This window comes from Phoxinus phoxinus (assembly GCF_949152265.1).
Source record: "Phoxinus phoxinus genome assembly, chromosome: 10".
NCBI lineage: Eukaryota > Metazoa > Chordata > Actinopteri > Cypriniformes > Leuciscidae > Phoxinus > Phoxinus phoxinus.
The window spans coordinates 12390464-12402542 of NC_136885.1; the positions used below are offsets into that span (position 1 = coordinate 12390464).

At 38.0% G+C, this 12079-nt stretch overlaps 1 protein-coding gene across 1 annotated transcript in view; it reads right to left on the minus strand.

The window, feature by feature from the left end:
- The window catches only part of LOC307005710 (trafficking kinesin-binding protein 1-like), a gene marked incomplete at its 3' end in the record, with an annotated part of 36022 nt that overhangs the window by 23015 nt on the left and 928 nt on the right, over positions 1 to 12079 (minus strand). The window contains exon 2 of the mRNA XM_079626098.1: positions 8462 to 8656. Coding sequence (XP_079482224.1) covers positions 8462 to 8656 — 195 coding nt within the window. The remainder of the gene's footprint in view (positions 1 to 8461; positions 8657 to 12079) is intronic.

Below are 12079 nucleotides of genomic sequence, written 5' to 3' on the forward strand. Positions count from 1 at the left end.
GGGAACCTGGTATTTCTATGTTATTTTTTTCATGTGTCTAATAGACATCAACAAGTTCTTTGAAAAACATGACCTTTGATACTATGATACCTTTGATAGATGTCTAGTCTTCATTCTGTTGAGTATGGTTTCACTAATAATAAACATGCATTTGCTTAAAGCATCCATATTTGTCCACACCCATGTTGATTAATGTATTCAAAACTTGGAAAGTATACATTTAAGGTACATTTAGAACTGATAAAAATATGCGATTAATCGCGAGTTAACTCGTGACAATCATGTGATTAATCGTGATTAAATATTTTAATCAATTGACAGCCCTAGTAATAATGTTTTAAATAATGTTCAGTTTCTTGCACAGACTGATTGTTTTGCTTCATAAGACCTCAATTAATCGTCAGGAGCCACGTGTATTAATTTAGTTTTGCCTGTATATGTTGTTTTGACTCTTAAAGTGACATTAGCCATTTACTTGCATTATAATAATCACCAAGGACCACCGTTTCAGCGAAAAATCTTTACTGTTCAACTGAAGAAAAAAAAGACTGAGGGCTTAACTATCCTTTTATACCACATTAAACATTTTCCAAGTTCAAAACGAGCTTGGAGTGCTCTTTTAATATCACTGTCGTAGTGCATTAATACTGTACTTAGTGCAAAACTGCCGGGCAGCAGAAAAAAGCTTTGCTTTGCTCTCCAGGTGGGCGTTACTATAAGTCTGTGATGTCACGTGAAAACTATGAATAGCTTGGTCTAGTTTTAGGCATGATGGGATGTTTAAGTGTTACGATGAAGTGTGCTTGGGACAATATAACATCAGTCATCTGGGGTAAATGTAGTTCAGACAGTTGAAACGACACCATCAATTCTTATCTTGTCAATGAGCCATTAAACACATACAATATTTACATGTCTCCAAATAATATTTCACATCACGGCCTCAGTCTGAATGATTTCTGGTCTTCTTGCCTACAACAGTCTGTGTGTTTGACAACATGTACACATCCATCTAGCACGTCTGGACTGTTTATCACTGTCTTTACACTAGATTAAAGGGATCCATCTCTGTGGTTGGTTGATGGCAATGTGTTCAAATCAAGACGGAAAGCTATCCATAAAATCCACCACAGACCAGAAAACCAAATAAACTGCACATGCACAACTTGACACCAGAACTTGCATAATACGCTGCATGGAGACACAACATAACAGTAAATGTCTGGGATCAAAACAGAGCAGTTTTATGCACAGGATTACGTAACCATTCCAATTCTGAGGAGAAGTATTGTAAGGAAGGAAGGATAAGGCGGCCATCAGTCAACAGAGACGAATAAAACATGCAGCAAGTCTAGATCAGAGTGCAGTGCTGTGATATAACCTCCTGCTTCTTGTGAAACAGTGTCAACGCATCATCGATGGCTGATCTCAGATTAGCGAGAGACAGCGTTGATTAAAAAGAGCAGAGCATGACTAATGTCTGTGTGAACAGAATCATTTCCCTGCTTTGAAATAAGGTGCACAGTGATATTAAAAAGGGGTTTAAAGGAACAACAGACACATGAGATATGATGTCTATAAATATTCAGATATAACTGACTAGGGTGTGAATGTGGTTTAAACCAGAATACAGACAGTCATAAACTTATGTGTTTCCGTTTTCAGACTGAGACAAGTGAATAAATGTTATTGGGCAGTTCTGCTGAAAAGCAACACTTTTCAAAAGCTTTATGAGTAAAACTTAGATAGATGGATGGACAAATGGATGGATGGACAAGTGGCTAAACAAATGGATGGATGGATGGATGGATGGATATATGGAACTGGGTGGATGGACGGAACTGGGTGGATGGATGGATAGACGGAACTGGATGGATGGATATATGGAACTGGATGGATGGATATATGGAACTGGGTGGATGGACGGAACTGGATGGATGGATATATGGAACTGGGTGGATGGACGGAACTGGGTGGATGGACGGAACTGGGTGGATGGATGGAACTGGGTGGATGGACGGAACTGGGTGGATGCATGGATGGATGGATGGATGGAACTGGGTGGATGGATGGAACTGGGTGGATGGACGGATGGAACTGGATGGATGCATGGATGGATGGATGGAACTGGGTGGATGGATGGAACTGGGTGGATGGATGGAACTGGGTGGATGGACGGAACTGGGTGGATGGATGGAACTGGGTGGATGGATGGAACTGGGTGGATGGACGGAACTGGGTGGATGGATGGAACTGGGTGGATGGATGGAACTGGGTGGATGGATGGAACTGGGTGGATGGACGGAACTGGGTGGATGGACGGAACTGGGTGGATGGACGGAACTGGGTGGATGCATGGATGGATGGATGGATGGAACTGGGTGGATGGATGGAACTGGGTGGATGGACGGAACTGGGTGGATGGACGGAACTGGGTGGATGCATGGATGGATGGATGGATGGAACTGGGTGGATGGATGGAACTGGGTGGATGGACGGATGGAACTGGATGGATGCATGGATGGATGGATGGAACTGGGTGGATGGACGGAACTGGGTGGATGGACGGATGGAACTGGATGGATGCATGGATGAATGGATGGAACTGGGTGGATGGATGGAACTGGGTGGATATACAGATAGCTAACTGGATTGACAGATGGATGAATATATGTATGTATGAATATATGGATGGATAGATGGATGGAACTGGGTGGATGCATGGATGGATGGAACTGGATAGATGGATGGAACTGATGGATGGAACTGGATAGATGGATGGAACTGATGGATGGAACGTTATACAGATTGCTACCTGAATTATGATTACTGATAATGGATGGATTGATTTGACGTCTTTATTTATCCATATTTATGGATGGATGGATGAATGAATGTATGGATGTATCATATGCATCTATGGATGGAAGAAACTGGATGGATGGGTGGGTGGATAGGATGCTGTTTTGGATCCTTCTCAAAAATCATGCTGGATAACATTCAGCAGGTGGTACACATTTGTGAATTTCATGTCAGCTCGAGTGGTGCTGTCTTTCAAGCAAAATACATTGTTCATTTTTCAAATAAACTTTTCACTCAAGTTGAAAAAAAAAATTAGACTTGATATATATTTTTATATATATATATATATATATATATATATATATATATATATATATATACAATATATATATATATATATTAGTCATTGCATATTCACTTATCTTTTCAGCATTATATAAAGTTTGTGACTTATTAATGCAGGTAATGTTAAAGCTTTACCCTGGTGCTGAGTCTGATGCAACACAGGAGCTGAGAGGCCAGCTATACTTAGTCACCCTCAATGTTTCCTCCATCATTCGTACAGTACGTCTCAGCCCAAATATTATTTCCATATTCTTTCACAGTCTCGTCCATGGCAGACCATGTTACTAACCAACTTTTCTGAAAGTGTTTAATTCCCATGGGTGATTCTCCCCACCCCTCTCTCCCCCTCAGTGGCAGCAGACAGGATTTTTCCTTCTTACCGTCAGCGCATTCTTCATAATACCAGTCCAGCTCGTAGTAATCCGCCTCCACAAACCTCTGCATGCTCAGTCTCCTTCAGTCGCGAGCTGGAGCCTCTCCTGTCCGGAGTCTGAGGTCACACACACATACATGTACCCACGGCCGCCCATTCTCCCAACAGCTCGGTAGCCAGATCCACCACCAACTAATCACAATGCATTCCACACACACACACACACACACACAAGGTCAGAGAACAAGAGATGATGGAGAGAAAAATGCAGTGCCCCTAAAAGCCAGCAGTGTTGCGCAAGAAACTGCACTGCTAGTCAAGGTTGTATCACACTCCGGAGGGCGGGGCTTACCCAAAGCCAGCCAATCAGAGCACACTTCATCAGAGCTGCTCTCATCATCTCTAAGCATTCGTCACAGCCCAACCCCACCTCCTCATCTCCCTTTAGAGAGGTTGCCATGGCAACTGGCTCTGACTCCAGGCTGTGTTGGTGTCTGCACGTGCTCTGTTGCTTAACTTTCCCTTTTGTTTTTTCCTCCGTCACTCTTCCTTTATGCTTTTCTGTCACACGTATAGCAGCGGTAGTGCTGCATGCATGGGACATTTCATTTTGCTGCTCAGGTCAAGTGTAAGTGGCTGGTACAGTGATGGCAGGCGTTTGCTGTCTGCCTGCCAAAAGAAGCAGCTGACTCTCTGCAACTCACTGTGCCAAGAATAGATACAAATAGGCTGGTGGGGAAAAAAGGCCACAAAAAGCCGTGGTTCTTTATTCTTTACAAAGGCTTATTCTTTGCCAAACACTATTGATTTAATTGATACCATTGATTGTTTGACTCTACTGAACACCACAAACTATTCCTGAACAGTGTGAATCATCCAATCACAAGCTTGCATTCAGCTGTGATGTCATTTTCCTGTGCCATGGGCCTGCTATTGATGACTTTCCAGTTGCCACCTCATCGGCTGATACCAGCAGCAGGCTCATACTGATGACATCATGCTGGTTGGATAATGGATTTATGGAGTTGTGTGATATGAGGAATGATTGGAGGAAACAAAGGTGAAAATCATGTCTATAATTACCATGGGTGACCACTGATTTAATTTTATAAATCTTTTTATTTTTTTTACATGATGACATTTTTTCAGGACTATGAAAATTGTTAAAGAAACCAATCATCATGTTTGCAGTAGTTTCATTTTTTTATTTATGTTATGACAACTGGCTCATTTGATAGGTTCTTGGCTAGAGTCAAAGCCATGGGGTGATTTTTTATTTTATTTTATTAAGAATAAACCCAAATCAGTAGCTTACAAATGTTTAACAATTGAAATAAAACAAATATAAATAAAAAATAAAAATAAAAATAATAATAATTTGCATTAACGTGAAATTTTTCATATTATGTAAAGATAAAGAGAGACATGTGCCATATCATCATGGAAATAATGTAAAAATGCAAAGAAGGAGCTAAAATTAGGCTTTAATCAAAGTATATATAAAAAAAATTATATCTTTTTGTGATTTATTTGGTTTTATATATATATATATATATATATATATATATATATATATATATATATATATATATATATATATATATAATTTTAGAAACCTGACATTTTTAGAGTTACTTCACTCTTTCTAGACAATTTGCTAATATATATATATATACATACATACATACACACACTGATATACTAATATATATATACATATATAGTTTCTAAAATTCACACCACAGATGCCAGTTCACACATAATGTGTTTTTGCTGTTAAAAACGTGAGACGCAGGTCAGTGAAAAAAAAAAAAGTTGAACTTATTTTAAAGGCACTGTATGTAATTTTCGCAGCTAGAGGTTGGATATTCAAAACAATAACAAAGGCGCAGCTTGATGGCGCTGTGAAGGAGCGGGGAATGATGGGAGTTGTCGTCTTCACCTCCACAGCCAATGGAAATCAATCCGATGGGACTCATGTCATGAATCATGTTCATGGATGTGGTAATGAAATAAAGTTTTATAACCATTACGTTTGATCACATGATTTTATTTCATTCAAATGAATTAGCCGCAAGTAAAAGTAATGTTTAATGCCAAATTACTACTCATACACGTCTAGAGGTCGACCGATGATGGATTTTACCGATGCCGATAACTAGGTTTGACCGTACGTGCCGATAACCGATTAATCAACCGATATTTTTAAAATGGATACATAACACTCCAAGTAAAACAGTGCTGAACTGAAATGTGCTAAATTAAATAAATATATAAATATGAATATTTTAAAATGAGAAGTTCTACAGAACGAACTCTACAGAAAACAATTTAAACATTAAAATATTACAGGTTTCTTTAGCTATAACCTAAAAACATGCGTTCATTTCAGAGGTAACTTTGCAAGTCCTATTTGTTAACAAGGATGTATTAGCTAGCTTTCATGCACTATATGCATTATGCAATATAATTTTTTTGACAGCAATACAATTGTACCTTGATCATTCATGTTAGTTCATAGTACATTAACTAAGGTAAACAGATATAATAAAAATGAACTCAATTTAAAATGTATTAGTAAATGTCGAAATTAACAAACTAACAATGAACAATACTACAACATTTATTAACCTTAGTTAATACTAAAAATGTAATCTTATTGTAAAGTGTTACCATTTCATATACATCCAAAGAGTCTGCTATGCTTAAAATGTATATTATATGTACTGCACTGCATTAAAATTGCATAAATGTATATTATATGTACAGTCTCTCACTTTATTTGCTTCTATATTAGAACACTCTATGATTATCTAATCAAAATAACAATATGTATTGCAGTGATAAAAAAAGAATTGAACCGAATGCGTTTATGATTTGTTTAGTTTGTCAGTCGGCTGCATGAACATATCAATGTTGAGAAAGCAATCACGTCATAGCTTTAAATATGCAACTTCCCCGGCTAACGAATGCATAAAAGTGACCAGCTGGATATACTAATGCAAATAGATGGTAACAATTGCAACATTAAACAATTGGATCAGGTTTGTGTGCGTTTTTGTCACATTGTTTTAACCACTTGAGGTAGCCACTACTAATGTTAGTCGCTTTCAGCCTCGACGGCAAACATAGGCTACTTTAGTTTTTTCTCTGCTAATGCAGCATCTAGGCAACAAATGAATTACTTTATAATGATATGGCAACATGGACTGTAGTGTTCTGTATTCCTACTGTTTCGCTGTCAGTGTTTTAAATGTGCTCTCTCTGTGCTGCGCAGCCTTACGTGTTAACGTAAACAACTCAGCCAGTGATAGTTTATATTCGGCCTCTAGAGGGCGCTCTCACTCTGTATAATGCCAGCAGTCTCTTCTCAGCGCTCTCTGTGTAATGACTGCACACTCTTCTCAGCCGCTCCAGCAACGGACGCAACCCGGAAAAACTATCAGTAAGGATTTTTGCCGATAACGATAGTTCCACCAATCACCTATCGGTGCCGATATATCGGCAAACCCGATGAACTTTATTTGCCAAATTAAATGGTGAGGTAACACAGCGCAGCTTCACGTGAGTCTTTTTGCTTCAAAAAAAGTTCCAAACAATAGGATGAACTATTGTGCATCTCCAAGCAACAAACAGTAGTGGCGTCCATTTCTGAAGGAGTTGGTTTTTAACAAAAAATAACTTTTGCGTATATTACATAACAACATGCACTGAGATTTTTTTAAATCATATTAGCCACAGTCCCTCTCCAACTCAGAGCAGGGTCTCAGTTTGAGCTATTTTTTAGCTAAAAGAGCTGTATGACAGCTCATAAGATCCAGGCCATCAAATCCAGGGCATCAGCTCCTAATGTGTGAATAACATACAAACACACTGTAAATCTGTGATCTACAAAGTCTGATGACTATACTGTACACTGAAAGACAATAATCAAAACCAGCATTTTTAATGTCTGAAGGGATTTCTCCACTCTACTTAAAGCACTGGGCATTTTGGAACACGTTTACATAAGCCCATGTAAAACCATTTTCCAGGGAGGCTAAAACCTCTACATTGTTGACTGCAATTATTTTACTATGTCAACACAGTGGTTAAAAGATTGAGAATGTAAGGTCGACAGCAAATCTTCCTGTTAAATACTGAATACATTTTTTTTTGCATGTGGTCAAATGGTGACGGCCCAAGTGTTCAAGCTCAAACTCAAGGACATATCATGGCAAAGGAACTGATCTCATAGAGTTACCACACCTATAAACACTGGTGCTGTGAGTGACACAAGACTCAGCCAATGACCAGCAGTGTAGGGCAGTTGCCAAGCAATGAGACCCAGTGTTGTGGCCACCAAACACAGCTGTCACATGGCAACAATTGCACATGTATTAGCCAAGTTATATCCCAAGTATCTCAAGTTTCATGTAATGAAGCATTTAAAATCTTTCAGCCATACTATCATGAAGATTTAAATGGTTCTATACTTTATTCTAGACTTATTGAAATAAAGGATGCAACAATAAAATAATTGTTGTTTCAACTTAAAATAGTAAGTATTCATACTACCTTAAAAGTTTAGTCAACTTAAAATGTGAAGTTGTACTAAGTGACAACTTGGATATTTCAGTTGACTAAACTTTTATTTTATTTTAAGGCAGCACTCACTTACTTTTTTAAGTTGAAACAACAATTTTACAGTGAAATGTTCAACCAATGCAATGCTCACTGGTAAACCTTATGTAAAAGCATTGTTAAAGCATGTATGAATGGTGTTTATGAGTATGTGTGTCAGTGCATGTGTGAGATATTTGTTGATACTATTTTGAGTAAAACAGTGTCAATGGAAAAAGACAACTTCATGATGGGTGACTGAGAAAGAGACAGGGAAACCAGAGGATGTAAGAGAGAAAAATAGAGGAACCGGATGAGAGTGAGTGATTCTGTGCTTACGGAAATATTTGAGGGTCTCCTCGATCTGTTCTGTGGTCAGGTCGAGGTTGACGTCGGGTGAGAGGAGAGGAGTGTGGAGCCAGTCGTCGTGGTCATAGCCGTAGATCGTGTCAGCTCTCAGCTTATAATGAGGCAACTGCTCCTCAAGCAAACTGATGATTTCCACCTCAGGAAGATCAGTGCTGTTACACACATCTGACAAGGAGAGAGAGCAAAGAGAATGATGAGAAAAAGCAGGCGCCAGGGAATGGAGACATTTGCTCAATGAATCTGACTAGAAGAAGAAGAAGAAGAAGAAAAAAAAACCTATGCTAAAAATAACTATGTTTTACATGGTACAACCATGTTTTCTGGTACTATGGTAGTCTTTGAAGTCAGTGCATTTGCAACAACATGTGACAATTTATTAAATTAAATTAACTAAAGTAGTTATCTAATGTTAGCTTATGGAGCCTTATTGTAAAGTGCTACTGTGTGAACTTCATACATTCACATAGATATACAAAAAAGGACTTTATACATTCACTAAAAACAATCTTTGGGTGGACAGGGTTCCATTTATTGCAGAAATAGCCCAGAAACACCCATACACAGTGCATAAAGTATTCAAATACCTTTTGGGTTCGAAATATCATCATTGGTTGACCACCACAGTAAAATACCACATACATTCTTTAAAGCTATTGAAGCAACGTATGGTTGTAATAACTGTGTAATAAGAGTGTAATAACACAACAATTTACTAGATGTGACATCAAAGACACACGCTTGGGGTCAAACTAAATATGTATACATGAAAATACATTAAGTGTGAGTCTAGGCTGACCTCTAGTGGTCTGATGAAGAACTACACAACTAAGTTTTAAATTTTGCTGACAAAACCTTTTGAGTTTCTCATGAACACGCATATAAACGGCAACACTTTTAAAACGACAAGCCAGAACAATAGATAAAACAATGATAAAACTCACAGATGGTGGAAAAATACTGAGGTTCAACTTTTTGTTTAAGCACAGCATATCTCGTTTGAATTCATAAGCACACACACACACATTACATCATTACATTACAGCTAATTATCAAGCGGCCACAGTCTCAACAGAATATTTTATTCTGCCCATCCTCCCTTCAGACAACATGCTGTTGTTCAACACTGCAGCTTCTCCTCCGTCAGACAACCAGCCCTTATTCCGACCCACCAATATCATTATAACTCTCTTCTGTGTAGTAACAACTAAATCGCTGCAAGCAGAAATGTAGGATTGAAATATAAGTGGAAAATAAGAGACCCAACAACCACGTGTGATGGAGGCCGCATGCTTGTGTTTAACCAAGCACAGGGTTTAACCTCTAGAATGGGACTGGCCTTGTGGCTACATTACCGAGAGCACACAGAAACAATGCAAACCCATTACTGCGGTAATGCCAAAGAGATAAACCACTGACGGTCAGCAGAGAGAGAGAGAGATCTGAACATCAAGTGCACTACTGGCATGTGCTGACTCCTTGACCCAAGATAAAAGCAGTGTTCACCTTTAGACAAGGTCACCAAGTTTGTGACACAAATATAATGCAACCTGGCAATGAACTTTGCATGATTTCAAAGCTGCTGTTTGTCATTTTCTGTTAAAATACTATAAAGTGAAGAAACGTTTGGTACACAGCAGTAGAAAGCGTGTGTCAGTCTTTTATTTAAGTGCTTATTACAGGTATGCTCAGTTCCAAAACAAGGCAACTGGAATAATGTGCCTACGGTACATTTATGCAAAACTACAAACATGTACCATTTAAAAGTTTGGAAAATTGTGCTTTTTATTGTTTTTGAAAGTCACATAACATGTTCACAAAGGCTGCATTTATTTGTAACAGTAAACACAGTAATATGGTGAATTATTATTACAATGTAACGGCTTGTCATTTTATTACAATTTAAGTTTTATTTTTTTTATATATTTTAATTAATTCCTTTGATGGTAAAGCTGCATTTTCAGCAGCCAGTACTCCAGTCTTCAGTGTCACATCATCAACTATTTGGTGCTCAATTATTAATAATGGTTATCAATTATCAATTATTTTCATCAATTATTCAATTATCTTATTATCAATGTTGAAAACAATGTTGTTTTTACTGCTTACTATTTTTTTTAAAGGCCGTAATACATTATTTCAAGGATTCTCTGATGCATAGAAATGTTCAAGATTCAAGAACAGCATTACATTTTTGTTTGTATTTGTAACATTATAAATGTCTGTATTCTTACGTTTGATCAATTGAATGCATGCTTGCTGAACAACAGTGTTAATTTGTCTTTTTTTTCTCCTTTTGTGCCGTGATACGTACAACAACCAATGCAATAAAACGCTCCCAGATTCATGTTCATCGGTTTCAGAGACTATTCTAAATGCTTTTAGCACCACTCACTGAACCTTTCACTTTGGAAATGTCAAAATGTGCAAGAAGCAATGTAATATTTTGCAGAAACCCAACAGACAAACTGGATAGCATCTTTCGGCCATGTACGAGAGTGACAACCCCACTCTAGAACTGAACTTACTCGTGCACATTTTCAGGACGAACACCAGGATTTTCGGCGAACCCCTATGAGAATGAAACTATTCTGGAAAGGTTTTAGTGTTCTGGACGTCATCATCATCGATTTGTACTTTAGTCACTGACCCTTTGGGAAACAGCAAATAAAAAAAGAGGACTGACTTTGGTTAATTCACGCAGCAAAGATGTAGTTTGAACGGGACAGTTTGACATTCAGATTATAAAACATGGTCTTCAATCCCACTGAGTGTGTAAATGTAGCCAACTGTTCAAGAAACAGTAATTATTAAGCATTATCTTAGTATAATAAAAAGAGGGGGAAAACCAAACATAATAAGATTTAAGTTCCCTCCTGTTCTGTAGCGCTGTGCTAAGAGAACGGTATGGTTCTCTACACTACTCTGGAAAGCATGGGGCCCATGAGAGGGAAACCTACTCTGTATTGAACAGAATGACTTGAACACATATCTGCCATATAAACAGACTGAGAATGGAAATAACATCTGTACAAGTGCAGTGAAAACGTGGATTTTTTTCAGATTGCTGAAAAGAAAATCTGTACGCAGGTGTCGGATGAAGTTTTGTTCTGTTAAAATCTGATTAAAGAGTAATCTTTGTTTATAAAGCCAACTGTAAAAAATAAACAGCAGAACACACTCACAACACTAAACTAATAAACAGATCAGACAAATCTAAGATTTATGACAACAATCAACAGCCTATATTGGTTTCCTCTTTTGTGGTCAGGAGACAGATGTGTGTGGAAATATAGTGTGCTTTTGCCATGGAAAGCGGCGGCATGTTTGAGTGTGTGTGCTGGATGTGGATGAAGTGATTATTTCAGGCTTGTATTTTTACAGCAACAGCACTAGTGCAAACACGCTGTCCTTCCAGTCTCCTTCACCATTAAAGAACAGTACCGACATGCATTTACGGTGGGGTCCAATTTGTAAATTATTGATTTAATTAGGATCGAATACATTATCAAAACACTTTCAGTGACAAGTTGAAATTTATATGTATAGTTGTAGGTTTTTAAAGCTGCTGTTTCGAGAGGCATGAACTCT